The sequence below is a fragment of the Channa argus genome, chromosome 17 (assembly GCF_033026475.1).
Source record: "Channa argus isolate prfri chromosome 17, Channa argus male v1.0, whole genome shotgun sequence".
NCBI lineage: Eukaryota > Metazoa > Chordata > Actinopteri > Anabantiformes > Channidae > Channa > Channa argus.
This window is the reverse complement of record NC_090213.1, coordinates 10,771,659-10,794,683: the sequence shown is the minus strand read 5'-3', so window position 1 is coordinate 10,794,683 and position 23,025 is coordinate 10,771,659. Positions and strand designations below refer to the sequence as shown.

The 23,025-nt window shown below is 41.8% G+C and overlaps 2 protein-coding genes across 12 annotated transcripts in view; one reads left to right on the top strand and one right to left on the bottom strand.

Annotated features, from left to right (window-relative positions):
* nhsl1b (NHS-like 1b) overlaps window positions 1-16,003 on the top strand; it is a 95,289-nt gene extending 79,286 nt beyond the window's left edge. For 6 of the 11 annotated variants that reach the window (XM_067483029.1, XM_067483032.1, XM_067483038.1 and 3 more), the window contains exons 4-8: window positions 626-830; window positions 4,693-4,824; window positions 6,587-9,895; window positions 10,851-10,983; window positions 13,432-16,003. In XM_067483029.1, coding sequence (XP_067339130.1) covers window positions 626-830; window positions 4,693-4,824; window positions 6,587-9,895; window positions 10,851-10,983; window positions 13,432-14,092 — 4,440 coding nt within the window. In that variant the 3' untranslated portion in view covers window positions 14,093-16,003. The remainder of the gene's footprint in view (window positions 1-625; window positions 831-4,692; window positions 4,825-6,586; window positions 9,896-10,850; window positions 10,984-13,431) is intronic. The other 5 variants (XM_067483030.1, XM_067483037.1, XM_067483034.1 and 2 more) reach the window with 3 other exon arrangements.
* Window positions 16,004-17,612: 1,609 nt separating this feature from the next.
* hebp2 (heme binding protein 2) lies at window positions 17,613-21,831 on the bottom strand. The gene is made up of 5 exons (XM_067483040.1): window positions 21,719-21,831; window positions 21,335-21,422; window positions 20,333-20,468; window positions 19,696-19,876; window positions 17,613-19,522 (listed from the first exon to the last, which is right to left on the bottom strand). Exons 2-5 carry the CDS (start codon window positions 21,407-21,409, stop codon window positions 19,333-19,335), a joined length of 582 nt encoding a protein of 193 aa, XP_067339141.1. The 5' UTR covers window positions 21,410-21,422; window positions 21,719-21,831; the 3' UTR covers window positions 17,613-19,332.
* Window positions 21,832-23,025: the final 1,194 nt, after the last annotated feature.

Sequence of the window (23,025 nt, the reverse complement as noted above, 5' to 3'; positions counted from 1 at the left end):
TCAATTGCAAGCCAAACCTTTACACTAATATGGTGTTTTATTTCTTTCCTGCAGTGAAGTCTATGCTGCTGTGGAGAACTCTTAGTGTGTGAACACTTTAATGCATGAGTGATTCTCTCTTTCCCCTGGCGGTTGTTCTCTTGCTTTTATCCTGCCATCTCCCAACGGCTCGGTCAATTTACTCTGATAGGTGTTTGTGTGTGGGACATTGTATACCGGTGTCCATTTGGTTTTGATTGATCATGGAGCATGTTTACAGCACCACACATTTCTAAAGGTCAAAGCAGCGTGATATATTAAACTCTGTTTTTGTCTGCCAATACAGCCTAAATAATCTCTCAGTTATGGTTTTGGACTAAATATTTTTCAATGCCTTTCATTACCCCAAATCCTGTTTCATTTCTCCCACGTCTGTCACTCTTTGCCTGTATTTTCTCCTTTCTTATCTTCTGTATTTTTTTCTTTATTCTATTTTTTCTATTATTCTTTATGATTGCTCTCTGCTCTGCTGTCCCCTTTACTCTTTTTCACGTTTTCCTTCTTCATGTCGACATGGCATTTTCTCCACTCCTGTCTATTACTTAATATTTTATATCTTGTCAACTCATCCCCTTTCTACCTCCAGTCTACAGCTTCATCAGTGGAGGATGACAAATCAGAGCTCTCCATGAGGCCCCAAACCCCCCAGGGAGGCGGCGAAGAAGGGGAGGAGTCAGAGGTTGATGGAAAAGTGGTATGGAACAAGACTATGTCCCTCCCCACACCAGAGGAGAAGATGAGGCGGGCTGCTAAGGCCGTGCCCACAGATATAGTTGCAATCAATGTCACAGGTATGCCCCAAACTACTGACTGTTGTGCTCATTAAACCATTTTGTCCATCCCTCCCCCATTAGAGTGTAGCATACTGTAGAGTACATGGCGTATTGGCCACTCCCCATCAGTGTTGGTAGAGAAAAGCACATGATCATGTCCTCTAGTTCCATGTTTTGTAGCAACATAGGATGATTAAACTCCACTAAGTTGGATCTGGCTTTATCCATCCATGTTTTCTGTCCTGTAATATTAACCTTTCACCAACATTTACACATTATGCATGGTTTCTTTTCTGACATGTTTTGATTATCTGTCTCTCCAGGAGGTAAGAGGATAATGTTTTAGGTGCAGGAAAAAAGAAGTCAGAGAAAAACAGATAAAGAGGTTGTCTGCACAGTGCTATTTGCAGGCTGCCAAAACATTTTGACTTTTTGTTGCCATGATATTTTGTCAGAACCTGAAATTTTGCAATAAGTTTAAGAGCTTGCAAATGTGTGCAGTGTGAGAACAACTTAGAGAAAGCCTCTTGATATGTTCAGCACATCATATACTTATAATAATAATTAAAATTTATATGAAGAATGGATTATATTGTCTGCGCTAACTCCCAGTTAGGCAAAACAGAGAATGAGTCAAATAAACAAAATTGTCAGAATGTTCCTTTAATCAAGCCTCTGTGGATGAGTGGGTATAAGCTAATCAATTACCAGTCATACACAGAGGAAAAAACTGTATGCATCTGTCATGGATGTCTGCCTCCTCTCTTGTACCTCTGTGTATTTCTTGCCTTCCATCTTGCTCCTTGGAGACTAACCTTCACCTTCCTTTATTTGTGTGAGCGAGCGTTTGTGTGTGAAAATTGTTTGACAGCTTATCCAAGGGTCAAGGCTTTTCACTGAATTTATGTCAGCTCACAGGGTGTTTGACAGATGAACACCCATACACAGCAAAACAAGTCGAGGCAATTCCCTTATTCCCTTGCACATCACATAGTCAAAGCTGTCTGCCACTCAGGATTCACACACACATTAAACATCTTATTCAGCCAGCTTTATTGTTAAATATAATACATTGGAACTTGTCTGATGGCTCACTTCTACAACCCCAATTCCAAAAAATGTGGCAAAATGTGTAAAAACTTAAATAAAAACAGAATGCAATGATTTCCAAATCTCATCAACCCATATTTTAGTCACAATAGAGCATAAACAACATATCAGATGTTAAAATAAGAAATTTTAACATTACATGGATAATATTGGCTCATTTTGAATTTAATGGTAGCAACACCTCTTTAAAAAGTTAGATGAGGGTGATGTTTAACATTGTGTAGCATCCCCTCTTCTTTTAACAACTGTCTGTAAACATATGGGAAGTGAGGAGACCCATTGCTGAAGTTTTAGGAGAGGAATGTTTTCCATTTCTTGTCTGATGCAGGACTCTAGCTGCTCAACAGTCCTGGGCCCTTGTTGCCAGATTTTTTGTTTTATAATGCGCAGAATGTTTTCTATTGGGGTAAGGTCTAAACTGCAGGCAGGACAGTTCAGCACCCAGACTCTTCTGTTGTGATGGATGCAGTATGTTGTTTAGCATTGTCTTGCTGAAATATTCAAGGCCTTCTTTAATAGAAACATAGTTTGGATGGGAGCATATGTTGCTCTAAAACCTCTATGTACTTTTAAGCATTGATGGTGCCTTTCCACATGTGTAAGCTGCCCACACCTTAGGCACTAATGCACTCCCATACTATCAGAGATGCAGGCTTTTGAACTGTCCACTGATAAAAAGCTGGACTCTTTAGTCCGCAGGACATGGCAAAGACAACATGGTGGTGTTTCTGGATCGTGTTCACATATGGCTTCTTCTTTGCTTGATACAGCTTTAACATACATTTGTGGATTTCACAGCAAACTGTGTTCATAGACAGTGATTTCTGGAAGTGTTCCTGACCCCATGTGGAGATTCATGCCTGTTTTTAACGTAGTGGTGCCTGAGGGCCCGAAGCTCATGGGCATCCTGTTTTGACCTTCGGCCTTGTCACTTGTGCAGAGAGATTAGATATTATATACAGTAGATGGTGTGATCAAATTCTTTGCAGTGTTACATTGAACATTTTTCTGAAATTGTTTCACAATTTTTTGTCGAAGATGGGTGAAGCTCTGCCCGTCCTTACATTCGAGAGGCTCTGCCTCTCTGAAATGCTTCTTTTATACCCAGTCATGTTATTGACCTGTTGCCAACTAATCTAATTAGTTGTCAAATGCTCCGCCATTTGACTTTTTGGCAATTACTTTTCCAGCCTTTTGTTGGCCCTTTTGTTATGATGAGCTAATACTTTAATGAAATGGTAAAATATCTCAGGTTCAACATCTGATATATTACTTATGTTCTATTCTGAATAAAAAATGGATTGGTGAGATTTGCAAATCATGCCATTGTTTTTATTTATGTTTTCACATCTTTTTAAATGTTTTCAAATTGGAGTTGTAAAACATAAACTCACGTCGGCTGGGGGCCATTTTGTATTTTTTAAGAATAAGGTAGAAAACAGATGAGCAACAGTGCAAAGACAAAAAAAATCTTCCAGTTTAGTATCGATTTTAATTTTGCTTGTGTCAAGGCCAATATAACTGCAGGTGTATTGTCCTTTGGACACTAATGAGTAGGTAATGTGGTCCCACTCCACGTAAATCACTGCAGACTCCATCGGCTGTCACTTCAGTTTACTCAGAAAAAGACCGCAAAAGACAGAGAGATCAGGGACATGTCTGTCACTTTGAAGGGGGATGTGATAGACACGATCTGCCCTCATAACAAGTTATATCTCCCTAACGCCTACAGGCTGTCACCAGCTGGGCAGACAGTAGAAAGCAGAGCAGTTCATAGTAAGATATTGCTCTTCCTTCAGGGAAACTGGACAGAGTGAGAAGGATATTGAGATAAATGGGAGTGAGTGTGTATGTGTGCATGCTTCCCTTTTATAACCTTCCAGTGCATGTTTGTTTTTGTGAGAAGAGCATGTTTCACATGCTGTATGTTCACATCTCATTTCTCTTTATTTAAGGTTGTAACCATTCACCAACAAAAAAAAAATTCTTTGCAAGCCTTTGACACATTTAACATATCCTAGGTTTTTCTATTATAAATATAAAATAATGTCATATATTATTATATACAGTTAATTTTGTTATATATTATAATATTTTGGGCATTTTAGTTGGTGGAGTAAAATGTTAGAGGGTACGATTGTCCACATAACTAAAATTTTGTGAAACTAGACTGATGAACTAGCTTTTTCAAAAAGTTGGCAATTATAGTACATTTGCAGATGTATTTTAATCTGTGTACATAAGAAATCCATCTCACAGCTGTAAAAATAAGTTTAAGGAACTGCAAAGCACCCTCAAAACTCCAGTGTGTGTGTGTGTGTGTGTGTAGCAATAGTTCTAAGTGAAACTTTTTTTTTTTTTTTAAACCAGTGTAATAGAATAAGATGGAAAGAAAATTATTCAGTGTGTTCTGTGGATAATCAACAGTAAAAGATTTTCTTTCTGGAGTGAGATAATGCTGTTAAATCTTTTAAACATCCAACTGCTGCTTAACTCCTCTTTAATGGGGTAGTCTCATCAAACATATCTCAAACCTGGGTCATATAAAACCAAAAGTGTCTGCTTGTTTAAGTACCACTAGAGGGATGTAAGAAATTTTATTTTCGTTCAGTATTTGGTCAACCCAACACTCACGCTTCCTGTCCTGTTGCACGTTCTAGTTCTAGTTTAAAAAAAAAAAAACTTTGCATGTTGAGTTTGTTCTTTCTACTAACCAACTGCTGTTTGCCTGTGTGTCTGCCTGCCTTGCTCTCGCCCTTCCGGCTACTAGGGGCAGTGTTTGACCGACAGGCGAGCATCCGGCGTTCCCTCATTAACACTGACACCGTGTCCCGTCGGCCCAAGAAGGTCAAACGCAGAAAGACTATATCAGGGCTGCCTGACAACATCAACCAGGAGCTAGGTATGGATCACCGTGGGGCTATATGTTGCCTTCAACTGTCCATAGACCTGTGCCAACACTATGGACGAGCATCCCTCCTTCTTTCGTTTCTTTGTTTAACCTTGCTCTACATCCAATTATGCTTTTTAAACATACTTGTATACTGACCCAACAGTTAACTCACTCAGTATTTATTTCAGTATCTTACATGGGGAAGGAGAAAATGAGACATGCAACTCCATAGTGTTGGATCAAATCCCTGCAGCTGTTCAGCCTCTCTTTGTTTCAGTTCTGCACACCAAATGTCCTCATTTGCTCTCCTTCACCCTGTTTAACTTTCAGCACAGTCAGGAATCAGTTTTAAAATCCTTTTTTTAGTAGTTCTGTGGCTTTAATTTTGTCCTTTTATCCTCTAGATTTTTTTGTAGTAATAATAATATAATAATCTTCTATACTCTAGTGTTTTGAAAATCATGTCACATATGAGATTTTAAGCGTAGAGTTTGCAAATACCAAACATGTATTCTTAAGAATCAACTTTCTTTATCTCTATTTCTCTGAATAGTGTATGCTCATTGTATGTCTGTCTCTTAATCCTCAGGCCATATTGATAAACGTATGTGTCCCTTTTGTGTTTTACTCACCAACGTGTAATGAGAATTAGACAGCTAGCCCCGAGTACCTAAAAACAACCCTCTTTTTTGCCCCTGAATAACAGGTAGAAAGGATTCAGAGGTCGCTCACCCTTAGTTACTTGAGATAGATGTTAAGTAAGGACTAGGCTCACTAAGTTCACACTGTGCTGTGTGGATGGCACTACATGGCTGATGCTTCTGTATGCATCTCTGAGGTTTAGGATGGAAGAAGCATTAAAATATGATTTCTAATTTCTCTCTGCGATAAGATCACCAAGACAGGAAATTATAGTGAATGAGCTTTAAAGTCTGGTTAGTGCCTGGCTTGACGATAGCCTCATGTCATGATTACTGGGCTGGGATAATTGTCCCAGTGCTCCATCCCTCCCTTTCCTTGCTCTAGAGCTGCCTGTGAAGGAAACCTGCAGCTTAATCCATCGCAGCAGCAGCAGCATCAGCATCAGCAGCAGCCAAGCTGTCACTTCAGCTTGTAGCAAAGGAGGAAAAGAGTGTATGTGTTGTTTAGAGAGAGCAATGCGGGGGGCAAGAGAGAAGAAAGGACAGAAGAGTGTGAATGTTATGGAATATGAGCATCAACAGGAGAGCCTCCACAGATGGGAGATACACTAGACAACCTTTCCTGCTTTACATCCCATTCTTCAAATTTTTTGTTTACTAGATGGTATGTTAAATGTCTGTGTCTGTGGGGAAAAATCTGCATTACTGGTTCTTCTTGCATCTGCATATTCCATCCTATATGACTATGTCAACACCGTTAGGGTATGCAGATGTGTCTTTGTTTATGTTTGTGTCTGTGTCTGTGCTTGTTTGTTGGCTTTCTTGTGCCCCACAAGCTGCCTGTCTTGAAAGTCGGACTGAGCCAGCAGTAGGGGGTGTACGTTTTCTCTCAGTCTCCCCTCTAAGCCTTCCCTTCTTAATGAAAAAAAACAGAAACTATTACTGCACAAGAAAGCATCACAGCAAATCAAATTAATTTGTCTCTCTGTAACCGCAGTTTATTTAACAGTGCAGCTGAAAGAGCAGAAGCCATTGTCGCGGAATAAATTATTGAAAAAGAAGGGTAGTAGACAACAAGAGGATAAGGATATTTTAGTTGGTCACATTAATCTTATTTCTTCTTTTGTCAGCAGCAAAGGGACGTGGTGGAGAGCTCCGGCCACATTCTATGTTCATCCCAGGACAGTATTCCACTTTGGGACGAGTTGGAAGTGTGAACTCAACGCTGCGACGTTCAGTGACCAGAGATTCCAGCTGCCAGACAGAAGAAGTAAAGATTGTTCCCCCGTCTATGAGAAGAATTCGAGCACAAAGAGGACAAGGAATTGCTGCTCAGATGGCCGGCATTTCTGCTTCCTCTTCAACAGGAAGTATATCCATCTCCAGTAGTGACAGTTCCGGGATCTTGATGCTCCAGTATCAGTTTAACGGAGACCCTTCCCGTTTTCACAGTCTGCCTCGACAGGGAGCCAGAGTGTCCCTCAGTGCTGATCCCATCTATAGCAGCACCCCTGTCAAGTCAGAGGAGCAAACTACACCTTCGAGACAGATTGGAAAACTTCAAGTTGATGACACAGTGGTGCACATGAGAAATGCCCCAAGAACCGGCACCCTGCCAAGGCCCAAGTCTCAGGAGTTGAGGGCAACACAGTCCAGTGAATGGGGTGGAGGGCCAGCTTGTGTTGTCTCGCCACATGCTGCTTATTCCACCTCACTCATTCCCAATGCCACCATGTCTAAGTCCACTGAAGTTATTGCCCTCAACAAGTCCAGTCATATCCCCCACTCCCCAGCATCAGCTTACCCTACAGCTCAACCACTCAGCTTGGCTTCTTCCACCAACACTGACCCCCTGATGTCTAACCCAGCAGCCTTTGCCCACAGCTCTACCTGCCCAGCCATAGCCACTTCTACCCCAACTCATACAGCACAGGATGGTGGTCTGGTCATTGCAGCACCTGCTAGCGAGTCAGGGCACTCAGACAGCAGTGTACACAGCCACAGCACCTTGGCTCCTACACCTCCAACCTGTTTGCCAGAAGAACATTGGATCTACGACACACCAGAAAATGTGGTGGTACCACATCGCACTCTGACCTCCAGTTGCTCAACTCCTATCAACCAGCTGTATAGCAGCTTGGAGCTCTCTTCCAGGACAACCACTGATTCCAGCTCCCTCTATTCCCAGGACAACGATGGGTACTACACCTCCATGCATTTGGACTCAGGCCTGCGCTCTCGCAGCCATACCAGTGGGCATGGGGCATCAGCTGCTCGTGCCACAAGACACAGTATGTACGAATCCCGCGAGATGGCCAATCAGGAAGACTCTGGAAGCTTATACAGTGATCGCTCTCTATCACGCAGTATCTCTCTTCGCAAGTCCAAGAAACCTCCACTGCCTCCAGCCCGTACAGACTCTCTTAGACGCAAGCCTGCTGCGAAAAAGCCCCTTGGAGGCGTTGGCGCCATCAGTTGTGCTAACATATCAAACGGAACCATGCTTAATGAGTCTCTAATAGCTAGCTTGCAGCAGAGCCTACAGATGGGGCTGAGGGGAGGGAAAGGAAAAGGCGCTTCACCGTCTTCACCCTCCCACAGTCCAAGTAGCGACTATGATGACCCTTGGTTGCTGCGGCCACGCAGTCAGAGTAGTATTAGTGCAGGTAGCTCTGCAGCATCTCTGGCAGCTAATGCAAATGGTGGTGTTGTGTCTAATGTGTACTCCCTATGCCAAGTGACACCTGCTCACAGTGACACTAGCAGCTTGCGTTCAGATTATGCTGACTCTTGGGGTTATTATATTGACTACCCCCGTAGCCATGGAGAACAGAGAGCACAAACCCCTCCAGCAAATGCCACGCACAGGATGTCAGCTGGGCCTCACGCAGAAGACCTACAGAGTGGAGGTGAAATTCAGAACAGTCAGGACCCTGGAGCTCCAGGCCAGGAGGGAGGGCTAGCAGTGAAGCCCAAAACATCCTCACCAGACAGGGTGCACAGACTGACTTCCCCATCTAGCGGTTACTCAAGCCAGTCCAACACACCCACAGCTGGAACCCCGGTGCCGTCTTTTGTTAGGTCCATGTCTCCCTCGGGCAGCAGGCCCAAGCCCAAAGTGCCTGAGAGAAAGTCTTCTCTCCTCTCCTCTGTATCCATGTCCTCCTCTTCAACCTCCCTTTCCTCCAACACTTCAGACTCACTTAAGAACTCAGGTCCTCCTCCACCCCCTCCTCCACCCCTTCCCCTCTCTTCATCTTCCGCTCCAAACACCCCTCTTAGCCCACCTCCACCCTTTCCTCCTCCTCTACCACAAGGTTTCAATGGAGGGACTCCTCCGCCAGCTCCCCCATTGCCAACCACGCCACAGGTCACTTCTCTGAAACAACTCCATGTTTCCTCCACGTCCCCAGAATTCCCACCTCCTCCATCCCCTGAAATGTTAATTGACCCGAGTTCATCTTTCAATGGGAGCTTCAATCCTCCCCCTCCGCCTCCCCCTCCTTTGCCCTCCTTAGCGCCTTATCCACCTCCTCCACTGCCTTATTTTGGTCCACCTTCATCCTCCCCATCTTTTGTGAAGGCAGTCAAAGATGCTCCCAAAGCAGCTATTTCCAACAACCCCACAGACTCCCTTAAGCCCTTGATCACCCCGTTTGCTCTGCAGAGTGTTCAACTTCGCTCTATTAAACGGTCCAAGAAGGAAATAAACAGCAAATCAGATGACATCAAAGCTCAGGAAACAGAGACACCAACCCTGGAAAAGTCCCTTTTCCAGGAGCACCCAACTGTGTTACCTGTGTTTGACAGCTCCCCAGATGACGACTCGCGTAACTCATCACCTGTGTCAAAGCCCTTAGAAGAGTTGTCATTACACTGCAGTATCAAAGATGAGACACCAGATGGCACTGTTTTAAATGAAAAGGCTGAAGATCATAGTTATATTTACTTAAATGGAAAAGAAACAGATGGAGGTTGGGAATCATTGCAGAGTCCCCAACAGAGCTTCCAAAGCTCCCCTGTCAAACAGAAGCCCCCAGTAGTCTCCAAGAAACCCAAGCTTCCCTTTCGACTGCCATTTACCTCTCAACCCATCAATGAGCAGCTTCTATCGCAGCAGGAACATACAAGCAGCCTGTCCCAAACAGAAGAACAAGTAGAGACTCTGCAACGACAAACAGATAATGAGGAGATAGCCACTGAAAGTGAGCAACAGGAGGAGGAGGAGGGGGGCATTTTATGGAACCCTGAGCCATTAGCAGAGAGCAGCGAAGCATCCACAGATATCCAGGATGACTCTCAAATTTCTGCTTCTGGCATCCAGGAAACAAGTCTTGACCATGAACTGTGTATTAATGGGGAGACTCATGAAGAGGAGGAAGAGGGAGATGGAACAAGCAGCACAACTGGATCCATCAGCTCCAAGGAGGAGGATGCAGGTAAATCTGAGTGATTTATGTACTTTTCCCCCATCCCAAATTAACGTTTGAAAAGTCCAGACTTAGTGAGGAGTAAACAGTAGTTTTAAGTGGAGTCAGTTAAAACCTTCAGTTACCTTTCGTTGAGAACCGTGGCCAGAATCCTGTGTGGTTAGTGGTGCTGCTGCCTGTCGTGCAGCACGCTTCTTAGGCAGCTGTGAAATTCATTTTGCCCTCCAAAGGAAAAGAGCCAAACTTGAAACCACAAGGTTTTAAAGGTTTAAAAACTGAAAATACTACGGGATGGACAGCTTATCACTGAAACAGCATTGCTGTTTTTTCATCCTTACTCCCTGTCTTCTACTAATTCTTCTGTATTTTATATGTGGAGATCGCCGGTGGCTACTGTCCTTTCCTTTTACCCGCATTGCTTTTTTCCCAAGCATTCACGGTCTACTCGTCTCCTTTCCACTAACGATGCGTTTTTTTCCAAGTATTTATTTTTGCTTCTCTGTCTTTTTATCTTTCTTACTGGTTAATCTCTCATTTTCCGTCTGCGCTTCTCTGCTTCTTCTCCCTGTCTAGCCCTTCATCTCTCTGTGGTAAGGGAGGGGGCAAATGTCCCAGGGGAGATGCTCTTTGTGGTTGGAGGGACAAGGGGGAGGGGCTCTATCAAATCTGAGGGGAGGGGCACATCTGGTAAGAGGGTGAAGGGGGAGCGTAAAGTGAGACTGCCTGCAGCGGCTCAGTTAGTTAAAGAATGGACATGAGCGAGGAGGTTGCGAGGAGGAGAGAAAGATAGAGGCTTAACTAGAGAAGAAAGGAGACAGAATGTAAGAAGACAGCACCTCCTCTGTACCACTTCAGACTTTATAGGCTGCCAGGTTAAGGCGACAGGACGGTGGATTTATGGGTGTGTGCAGCCTGAAGACTGTGTCTACTCTTTTGTAATTGTGTGTATGTTTCTTTGCCTCAGGTGAAGTCTTTGACTCCAGTACGGCCGAATCGTCTCCGGCCCCATCAGCCAACGGGGCTTCCGAGGAGAACATGGTGACCCCGACTCCCACACGACCCCGAACCACAGAGGACCTATTTGCCGTCATTCACAGGTACCAGGATGCACTTCTTTTACTGTTTCTCTCTAGCTCATTTCCCTTTCTGTTGGCATCTTTCTTTGTCACCCTCCCATAAACCACAATCTTATCATGCTAAACTTACAGTGGTCTTTCCCCCTTTCACACATTTATCTCGTTCCATCCTTCTCCATTTCTCCCTGCCCCCCACCTTTCAGTCAAAACTTCACCGAGCGCTGTCCCATCTGCAAGCATATGCATGTGTCATATAGTTGGTCTCTGAAGTCCAGACTTTTTCTGTTTCTGGCAGAATTCAGGGAGCAACATTAGTCATTTGTGTATGTGCTTTACAGTTGCTCATTCTCAGCATGAGAAAAAAGGCTTCTGCTTCATCCATTATTTAACTACTTGACACCCTCTGGTCTTAATCTGGGTTAGAGGCCACCAGAGAGTGACTTGCACTTCCGCTGTGTATTTCTCTTTCTCTCTCTTGTATACTGCAATCTCTGACATATAGTGCATGCACGTTCCTGTGCTTCAACGGGAGCACACACATAAATATCTTATGCAGCCAGTTGATTTGTGTTTCACGTTCGTGAAGCAGCAGTCTGAGTTCTCTTGAGCATTGCAGGCTTTAATTTCACAGGATTTTATTTCTAGCAGTGGCACATTGTTTATGTATTTGTCAAGTCACATGCACACAAGTTGAAGATTGTGCAAGCATCTGTGTGTGTTCACCCTTTTAGTCCGCTCCTCCTCCATCACACCTCACCAGTATAGAACGTATTATAATTTTACAGATTCTTGATGTGTGGGGAAGTGATGATGAATTCCTGGTGGTGCGGTTAAATTTAGAGCAGCCAATAGCTCTTAAAAAATATATTGTGTGCAGTATTAATTTGGTAAAACTAGGGCATCAAACTGAAATCATTTTAAATATTCTTTTGAAATGCTGGCACAGATTTTTAGGTCATTTTTAAAATGAAAAACATGCACATTATACATTGTAGCATAAGCCTTTTAGTTGATGGCAGTTGTCTTGCTGTCGACTTGCTCCTGCTTCAACTAATTCTTAAAATTTCTAACGTGTTTTCTCTCCCCTTCTTACACCTGTCCAATACCCATTGTTTTGTATTCTGTCATTACGCTTCCGTGTTTACTGCCTTACTCTCTCTCTGTCTGACAAAAACAAGAGGAATAAAAATCTTAAATAAAATGCCTTCACAGCTGCAGATAATACCAATTCTTTAGAGGGAGATGCTTTAGATTAAATGTAATACAGCCAAGGGAGGGGAATTGATCTGGTGCTCCAAGCTGGAGCCTTGTTTACACCATAAATATTTTGTATCATTGCCAAGTGTTTATGTATTTGTCACAGTGAGTTCAGTATGGGCACGTCTCAGTTGACTGAGTTCAGGTGTATGTGAGAGAATACACGTGTGATCGTGTGTGAGTAAAGTCTTATGTAATGCTGGTGGGCTAATGTGGTATGGGGGCTCACAGGGAATGAAGCTCGATGGAGGTTGAATTTAGGGCACAGACAGTGTTTCTAAACCATAAAAAACAGACTTGGATATTTCGTACAAAACATTTACATTCCTCACTTCTCCCTCGTTTGACCTTCACATCGCTCTATATCTTAGTTTTCCTCTAGGGAAGATTTTTGTTCTGTAGATCTAATCTGAGGATTAAGGATTTTGTCTCACCGTGTCTTTCACTCCTCTGTACCTTTATAGCATCAAATCCCTGTCCCTCATCACAGAATCTGTATTTTTCATGCCTTTAATCTTCTGTGTCTCCCCTCTGCTTGTCTCTCCTCCCCTGTCCAGAGGGGGCATGCAGTGGGTGGGTGCATCCTTTATAGAGAGGTGCGAAGTGGCATGTAGCCCCTTCCCTTTATATAGCAAGCCTTGCTACCCGTTTGTACTGCAGATTAATAAGACTGTTAGCCATCAATCCCGTATCCCTTTTTTCTGCCAGTTGCAGCTTTATTGTAATGCTTTGGTGAAGAAAATAGAGATAGTGTAGACTGAGTGCAGTTAAACACTATGTTGCCCCTTACTGAAAAGAGACTGAATCCTATATTTGTATGATCAAAACTGCTTTAGGCCCTTCTCCTAGTTTGTTTTTTTAAATTTATTTTATTGTACTGCATCTAAGATTTTGTTCAGAGTTGCAGTGTCTGCAACTTCTATTATATTTTTTGAGAATCCACTGAATGCTCGTTACGGTTTTAATTTCAGACAAAGATTGGGGACATGTATTTAAGTGAAATCTTTTTTTCCCCAAAAGCCCTTATGTTGTAGCCTCAAATTTGAATAAGTTTTTTTCATGTCCTCAATTCCTAACTGGCCCCAGATCTCCTCTCATTTTGTCAATTCAACTATGCCTAACTTATTTTAGCCTTTATAAATTAACCCTGCTTTCTTACTGCAGAGTTTCTACAATCATGCCATTAATCTGGTTTTCCACATTCCGCCTTAGGTCAAAACGCAAGATCCTAGGTCGCAAGGAATCTGAAGAGGACAAGACCCGGACTGTGAGCCACCCACAGTCTCCGCCCACCACCCCCACAGGAACATCCCCAGGAATGGTGTCCTCGCTACCACGGCAGAGTGGCTCCATCCAGCGAAACCTCCGCAAGTCAGCCACCAGCAGTGACACCTTCAAGGCCCTGCTCTTGAAGAAGGGAAGTCGCTCTGAGACCAGTTTCAGGATGTCAGCTGCTGAGATGCTTCGCTCCACTGACCCACGCTCCCAGCGAACACGTTCAGAGTCTGTGTTAGATCCCCCAGCTGCCTCACCCTCCTCCCCGACAACACCACACAGTCCCTTTGCCTCCCCTGGCCGTGGCAAACGAGCGCCAGAAGAATGGAGCCGTTATGAGGCTCTGTCCTCTCCAACTTCACCATCCTATTCAATAAGTGGATTTAGGTATGGGCGATCTCGCACGCCGCCCTCTGCTGCCAGCAGCAAATATAATGCACGCAGCCGAATCCTTAGCAGCCCAATGACCGTCATCTGTGAGCGTGAGGGGGAACTATTTGAGAGCGAGTATGGAGACACTGCAGAAATTCCATCTGGTCCCACTTCTCAGACTCTCCAAAACTCCAATGGCACTTTAACTGAGGAGAGCAACAGTTAAGGAGCAAGGACCACCCCCTAGATTCTGGGGGTTAAACCCATTTGTCCTATTCAGGTAGGGGGCAGGAAGAGGAGCCGATAGAAGGCTCTCTAAAGACAAATTCCTTAGCCCCAACCGATCATTGCTGCCTCTGGGTAAGCAGACATGTAAGGTCCTGATGTGAAGTCAGAGGTCGTCGTCCCATCACGGACTGGTCTGAGGTTAGACTAAAGTGGAGAACTGGTTCTGCTGCAGCTTTTCAAGACTCCTGTGATTCTCACTCTTTTCTTCGTTTGGTGACTGACCCTTTGTGTTAAAAGAACAGTGTTTATTTGACCCTTGGTGTTTTGTTTTCTTTTTTCTTTGCTGTTTAACATTTTAGTCAGTCCTTAACACACAGGAACCATTTTGTTTGAAGGACAGTGTTCAGATGGCAAACTAAGGTGAATAGAAGGAACTGAAAAGTCACAGGTCGTTTGCTTAACTTTGCTGCTGTGATGCTACATAGCTAGGCGGTTGGAAAGAGTGGAAGGTGAAGGCGTGCTGGACGCCTTGTACATCTTCTCAACTTCTGCTTTGCTCGTGTTGGCCTTAGAAAGTGTTCGAAAGCACCATGGCTTGCAAGTGTTGGCTTTGAACAGCCCCCAACACTGTGGAGAGAAAAGCAGGATGTGGTATAACAGACAGCTCCAGTGTACAAATTCAGCTATGGTTATCACCAATGTTTTGATTTCTGCCCTTAGCGTCATTAGTACAAGTTTGAAGAGCTGGTGTGTTCAGGGGTCCTTAGTAAGTGCAGAGGGCTCAGCGTTGCCACCTAGTGTTGAGCAGGAAGTTGCCGATTACTTGAGGGTTCAATAATCTCAAATTTACTCAAGGCTCATAAACCTCTTCAATGACTTTAAGTTTGTAGATTTTGCACTGTCCATAGGTCTTTTTGTCTGTGACTTACAAAGTATGTTTTAAAGATTGTTTTAATAAATAAGTAATGTTTTGAGTTAGATATGAATTTATAAATGTAAAGTCACATATTACATTAGACAAGAAGTGTATTACTTCCTGAGTCTTGTAGTGATTATATTGGTTTACCAAAGAGCTGAAAAGGTAAAACTATAGCTGGCCACAAACACAATCTGAGTGTGTGTCTGAACCGACACCTCATGCATACGGTCAGGTTATTAAGTTTGCTGAGACCCTTAGACAAAGGATTTCTATAATGCTGTTATAGATCTTTATGCTTCTGTTTATCCCTTTGCAGTTTTATATTATTCTGTATGTAAATACATAGAGAAATTAGTTTTAAGCAACATTTTGTCTTATTTTCGAACACTCTGTACATTTTAGAGCCCTGTGTTTGCCTGAAGGGGGTGGTTTCCTTTTTTTCTAGATTATTTATTTTCACATAGCAGGGCTGTAGTAGGATGGTTAGGAACAAAAGGCAGGCTGTTAGAGACTCTGGGAAGAAGAGTTAGGAGGGACAATGACCACATTTACTGTGCTGCCACCAGGTCACGTCTTTCTTTTAAAGGTGCTTCAAGGTAAAAAAGTTGTAATATTGTCAATATTTATGCTTGGGCCTTCTAGTGCCCTTAATCTTGAATAATGCTAATCTCATGCTGGTGTTCACAGCTGAGTAAATGTGGTCTCTTTAGTCATAAAATGAGGTGACAGGCGTGAGATTTCATAAGCTCCCAACAGCCAATAACATACTGTGGTTTAATCACCTGTGACCAAAGTGCTTCTTCACCAGCTCCCACCCTACCATGACTGAGCACTTGGGGCCCAGACTTGAATCATGACAGAAAACATCTCAATCACACAAAGTGTGAAGACAGGAGGACAGAAGAAGCAGTGGTGAAGTGGTGGGAGTGGAGCTAAAGGCAGGCTGCTAACGCTCTTCTGTATGTCTGTAATAAAAACGTGAGATTTAAAGAGTGGGTCTGTGTCATTTCTGTCTGTGTTAGATTCATGGCCATCTGCCAACCCAGTCCCCCAAATCATCACCTCATTAGCACCGTCACCATGGCACCCACATTGGCCCATCATTAACCTCCCCCACCCCCCTAACGTGGCGTCATCAGTTATGTCTCCTTCTGGACATCCTATTATTAGGACACACGGGATCATAGACTGTGTAACCATCCTGACACTGGCTGACTCAGCTACAGCCCTTTCAAAATTCCAGCACCTGTGCAACTTTCGTGATTGTTACCAAACAGCAGCATTTTAAAATCAAGTTTTTCAAGCTTCAACTCAGCAGTCACCTGTTCCCTGATGCTCCACAGATGATGCTGTGTCCATCTGGCTGACAGACAGGAATCAATACAAACTCCTCCCACTATTGACTCAACATTTTCCCTCCCTTCTACATATTCAGGAGCCTCCATATAGTGTCTTTACAAGAAATGAAATAAGTGAAGTCGAACTGATTTGAGCAAAGTGAAAGAATTACATAATTTTACCAAAGCGTCTAACCAACAAAAATTAATCCACAAACATTTGCTCTTTTTAGGCTCTAAAATATGGTGATTTGTTGCTTTTTTGTCAGTAAATTTGGGTTATTGTTAGGATTGTGGACATATCCGGCTTTTGTGAGGACGACTTTACTAAAATACATTTTGTATTTCATACACTAAACAAATAACCAATTACTTAAAGGAATAGTCACACAAGGGGTTAATCTGTTGCAAACCTAATCTTAAATGCTGTAAAATGAACAAACTATCAGCCTGAAAGAAATAAAATTAACAAAACAGTTGCTTTAGAAAACAGTTGCTAGCAATGTAAATTTAACATGCAAAGAACACTGACACCTCCAGTTTTGGAAATTAAGGGTATCTGGTTGACTTGCAATATGAGATGTGGGAAGAAATTGGAACCTTAAATACAAAGAGACAGACTTAATTCACATAGTCTGTTAAAAATTAAGACTGCAACACAATGTACCACTGCAAAGTGCACATTCATTTTCCTAAGTGAATTTCTCTAACCAGAAAATTAGTTTTGCCATGGAATTATTTTTACACCCTCTCCTCATCAACTCGAGGTCTCCCCCGGGCTGGGGTGGGTAGATAAAAATCCACAACTGTGGTGTTTGGAATAAAACACTAAGCCTCATTATACATTTACTGTGCACAGCAAAGTTTCACCTCACTGAGCATGGCCAATGAGATCGATTTGAGCACGGAACAACAGATGAAGATAAGGTGCATATAAAAAGAAAAGAAAGATGTAATTTCTGCAGAGTGCCTGAACATGATATCAAGAACAATTCTGTGCAAATGAAACGAATGACTCAGCAGATGTGAGGATGACATCGAGGGAGAGAGAGCGAGAGGGATGGGTGAGGGACAATGAAGGGCGACAAACTGGGGTGAGGATTTCGTCTGACTGATAAAAAGGTCACAACTAGAGTGTGGAGGACAATCTGAACTCTTAAAGGTCAGCTAAACAACCAAGTTTCTGCATCTGTGATTCAATCCACATTTATAAAAAAAAACAAACCCTAAAATGAAACAAACACATTAAAGACAAGTGGTAATACATATAATTATTTGTTCTGTTTATTATTGTTTAGATAAAACATTTTACAGACGTTTACATTGGAGGTATTTAAGATTACTTAGAAATAGGCACACAATTTCAAGTATAATTAGGAGTTAGAGATGAAAATGTTAAAACAATGTCACACAAGGCGTCTGAAATGAGATCAGATTTAGAAATAAAAGACTCCAAAACATCCACACACAACAAAGCTCCTTCTGAGCCAATGAGTTAAAGCCAATTATTTCTGTATTTTCCTAAGACTAACACCGAAAGGCCTGTGCAGTGGATTAATGCAGAGTCTAATGCCATCAATAGTTTGAGTCCCAAAAATGGCGTATTGTAGCTTTTAAAGACACACAGCCTAGTAAATCATTAGAAGAATGTTACAAATACAATTATGATCATTCATGCCAAGTTACTAGACTGAAAGACTGCCTATTTATTAAGTGAATACTACTTTATATATTTTGATTAGCACCACGTTTTAGGTATTCTGTGTATATAATTTCTGTTGTGGGTTAGTATGTTACTCTAAAGTAAATAAAACTGATGTGCATAATTATTAATTTTTTTTTCTGACTAAACACTTGCCGAATGCAATATTAGTGTAAGTCCTGGTTCTCAGTGTTAAGGATATTCGACTTTTAGGTGAAATTTATGGAAATGTAAAAAGTTCATGCTAAATTAACAGAGGTGGCACAACACAAAAAATTTCAATATAACTTGTCAATAGTATGATAAAAGAGGATTGTTTAAATACAAATTGTCACTGAACCAGAAGATTTAGTTGTAGATTCACGTTGTGATTTTTGCGGTTAATCACCTTGTTAAACAACAGCAGGTTATGCAATAAGTACTGAAACGCTGAATAGTTGGACATGTACATTCAAAGTTTGGAGAAGGTCAAATTAAAGTTACCTGTAAAGCTTATAGCTCATTTTAGGTGCATTCTGAAATTTGACCCAAGTATCCCTAACTTTTTGCGAGTAGTGTAGCAGATTGGAACCTGTATGCAGATTCCAACCTGGTGTTTTGAAGACTTTGATTCAGACTAAAATGTCAGTAAAGTAAAAAATCCTAAACGACTCCTGGCTGGAACTGAAAGTTTCTCCTGTTAGTGTCCTTCTGTCCCCCCATCATTTACTCTATGAATCTACAGATACAGACCAGCATTACTTTGTAAACTGAATGGTTAAAACTACATCATATCAAAATAATTTTAGTCAACCTGAGGCTTTGTATTAAAAGGACACGTGGGTGCTAGAATTTGTATATTGAGTTGAGAGAAGGAGCCGCAGATTAATGAAATAACAGTTATTGAGTCTCTATTAAGGCTGTTTATCACTTCATACACATAGTATTAATGTAGCATATAGGACAAATAAGTACCATAATTTATGGACCCTTTTTTAATAATTTTGTATAAAATTTAATATTAGCACCGAGTCAACTGCATTGCATTTTTTTCTCAAATTTTGTCGTAATTGAACTTTTAAGAAACACCAAATAAATAGCAAAAAATGTGTGGATTTAAGTCAAAGAAAATCTGAGGTGGTACTCTTTAACAAGATGCACCTAATGAGAGAAATATTCAGACTAATAGCGCCCTCTGCTGGAAATACCACTCTACACATGTAAAAATGTTAGTGAAATTAAAAAAAACACAATTTAAAAAAAAGGGGGGGGGGGGGGGGGTTGATGTGACCATGAACTCTTTACTGCTCCTCAGGGTTCTTCTTGAGGATCCAGATCTCGTTCCTCCGGTTGGTCAGTTTGAATGGGCTGTCGTACCCTGCGGCGTAGAAGGGCTTATCAACGTATGGGACTCCGTCCCTCTGGAGGCTCTCCAGAAGTTTTAGCAGCTCTTCCCGCTTCATGTTCTCATTGGAGAAACCACCATATGTCCTGGAAGCAATAAAAAAAGAAAAATAAAAGAGCACTCTGATATCAAGTTCTGCATAGCAGGGATTTTAAGGTTTTTGTCCCATCAATTATGTGATAAAAACATTAAAGCTAAGCATAATTAAAACAAACCATTTGCACATTCTCGGCCTGAATTAGCCTGGCTTTTACTCCACCTGACATAAGCTGTGAACTCCTTGCGATGCTCAACAAACACATCTGGGTCACTCGGCTCTGGTGGATTGGCCTGATGCGCCTCGGGGATGTAGAAGGACACAGTGAACTGAGATTCACATGCAGGGCCAGCTCCAGGGTCCACGCGGCAGGACACAGGGGCCGTCATTTCCACTTTGACCTCTGAGGAGCCAGATAACATAGGATTTTAGAAAGAATGGGCATGAATATAATCAGAGAAAGTAAAAACATGTCAGGCTGAATATTGTCATGTGATCAGCTTATTTTCTCTAATTTTCTAAACAAGTCCTCAGTTGCCAGGTGCCTGAACAGATGCTTGGCAGATATAGAGAATTAAACACCAAGTCTGTAGATCAAAATGTCCTTACACTGCAGTCCTTACTGTCCACAGCACAAAGAGTATATATTCTCATTCTCATAAATAATGCTGGTGGAAACTGCTGAGCAAAACAAAAGTGGTGGTGCTGGTGTAAACTGCTGAACATACTTTCTTCTAAAATCTTTTACATTTATTCATCGACTCCCACATCTTCAGACCCACGTTTCTACAATATTGCTTTTATTTTGGCCTTCACTGTGTTAATGTGGCTTATTAAGAGACAATCGAATCAGCCTCACTGTTTTCGTTGTTGCCTTGGATGTAGTTGAAGAGTTTGCGGAAGCCACCACTCAAGGCTGCCTCCCACTGCATCCCACTGAGCGAGGTGCTCACCCAGTTAGTGGCGTGGTAGGTGCGGATCTCATAGTCTTGTCCCTGCAAAGCACAGACATGTGACTCGTTATTGCTGCAAATTACTTTTAAAAACAATTATTTCTATGAATGATAACTCGGTTGATTAATATTACAAATATCAATATCATCATTTAGTCTATATGCAAGTGGTAAAACGTGTCCTGATGAATAAAATCTTTATCATTTATACAAACATCCTCCTGTCCTTCCTCACCCTCATCTGCTTATAAACAGAAATGCATGCATTTTAGCACCACAGGTTACTGAAGTAAAGATTTAGACCTCGCTAGAAAAACTGTCTTTATAAAAAACTATACATGAGCCACAGAGTGAAACTGAATGTGAAGGTTTCCATATAGTTGCTTTCAGGTTTCTTGTTGCATTAGCTCCAGTCGCAATTTAAAGATGGAGCCGCAATATAACAACATTCATTGTGATGAACAGGGTGACACCCATTTGTTACTCTTTAGAATCTTTTCACAAACATGTTCCCACGTAAACTTGCTAAATTTATAACAAGTCATAAAGCGTCGTCGAACATTGTCGATCAACAATTTTGAAAAGTTAGAGCTGGTGGACTCAATACATAACCCCCCCACCCACACACCTCCTTATTACAAACACCTGTAGTTCTGAGACATTTGTCTGATTTTATCTTTAATATTTCTATTTCACATTCATTCTGCTTTGTTTGATGTACATGGACATATTCCAGTGAGAGACCAGATACAGGGTTAAATAAATTGTTCATTGGAAACACAGTATGTTGTAATAGACAAACCTGTCTTACATTTTATTTCTGCCCGTCCACTAAATATTTAAGGCCAGTGCGTTTTTTTTTTTTTTTTTTTTTTTTTTAAAACAAATCGATCCGAGTAAACATTTACCTTTCCCTCCTCTGCTGTGAACTTCGGGTTCTCTAGTCCAGTGGAGAAGAGCGCCTGTCCCAGGGTTTTCAGCATGGCTGGTGTGGAGCTGGTTGGAAAATGTCGTTTTAAAAGAAAAATACCGAAAATCTCTCCACAGTCAAAGCAGCGGCGGGGTACCGATATATAACCTCACACAGGTGCGTAACCTGCTGCAAGTCACGTGACACTGGTTATGTATCCAACGCATCCTAAGTTGCACAACAACTATGTAAACGCATCTTCAGATAAAAACAAATAATCTGCAACCAGATATTTTTTTTAACCATTTGACTCAACTTTTTTGAAAGAACACGTCTGACTGTATAAACTGGAAAGTGACATGATGTCAAACGCAAGAGTTACCTTTAAGTTTCACGAGTTTGGTCCCAGCGGTGAGGGTGCGGATGCCTTCCGTAATGTTTTCATAACATCGCTTCCGGTTACATAAACCCGAGATGCGTTTGCATAAGCGTGTGAATTTCAAAATAAGAGCCCTTTATTTGGATGTTGACTCTACACTCCCTACAGAAAACCCTACAAATAACTCTGCAAAAAGATTCCTAAAAAAATTAATAAAATGATGGCTACAGTCATCAAATGTCTCTTGAAACACAGTTAAAGCAATCATGGAACAACCTGCCTAGAGCAACCTGCAGGAAGCCACCAAGACACTGATTCCTCTGAAGGAGACACAAGCTTCAGGTGCTGAGATGGGGGAGACCCAGGTTCCTCAGCAGCCAAAGCTTTATGGGTCAGTGGCAATGAGGGAAAAAAAGTTCAAATTAAATCTTATCCATAGTTTGTTACATATTTGGGATGTTTTGAAGTCAAGTGTGTAGTTTCTACGGTCTCAAAAATAAAATTACGCCTTTTGGCCATCAGACTAAACACTATGACATGAAGAACCTGGGCTGAGTTGTGTGTACAGTTAGTTGGTTTTACTTTGACATGAAAGTGCTTTTGTCAAAAAAAAGCTAACGTCAAATTAAATTCAGCCACGATTCAATGTAATAAAACCAAAGGTGAAAAGGGAGTGTTTCTTTCTAAAACAACAGTTCTAAGTTCAAGCTCTAAAAAGGTACTTAAAAGTACTTCACTAAAGCATTATATAAACAGGATTGAATTTGATGTTTACAGTTGTTGGATTAAAGTGCAAGCAAACAGTTTAGTTTGACAAGCTTTGAAAGTTGAACATTTTCCCAGCGAAAAGGTGACCGAAGAGAAGCAACATTTATACTTGACTGAAGGCACAGATGTACCCACCATCAAGACATAATTTACTGGTTGATTGCATTTTTTTAAGTAAAAGTAACACAATGGCCCATTTTCTGGTGAAGTATCTCAAAAAGTACTTAAATGCAGTAAATAGATTTACTTACCACCTTTGGATTTATTGCAGACTTTTCTTGGTTCTGAGCTGCTGTCAGACAACCAACAGTGTTGGAAGTACAGCCACAAAGCTTCACACAAAGAATTAAGAATATATGTAGCTTGACTAAAAATTAATGAGAAGGGAAGATGCCTCTGGCCTCATATAAACCAGCTTCTGTATCAGCTTTTTGGGGGCATTTGATTAGTTGCAATGTGTTTGGGAATTGTCTTAGGTATTCACAACCCTGGTTCTCAGGGACACCTGCCCTGCTTGTTTTCCAGCTGTCACTGCACTATGC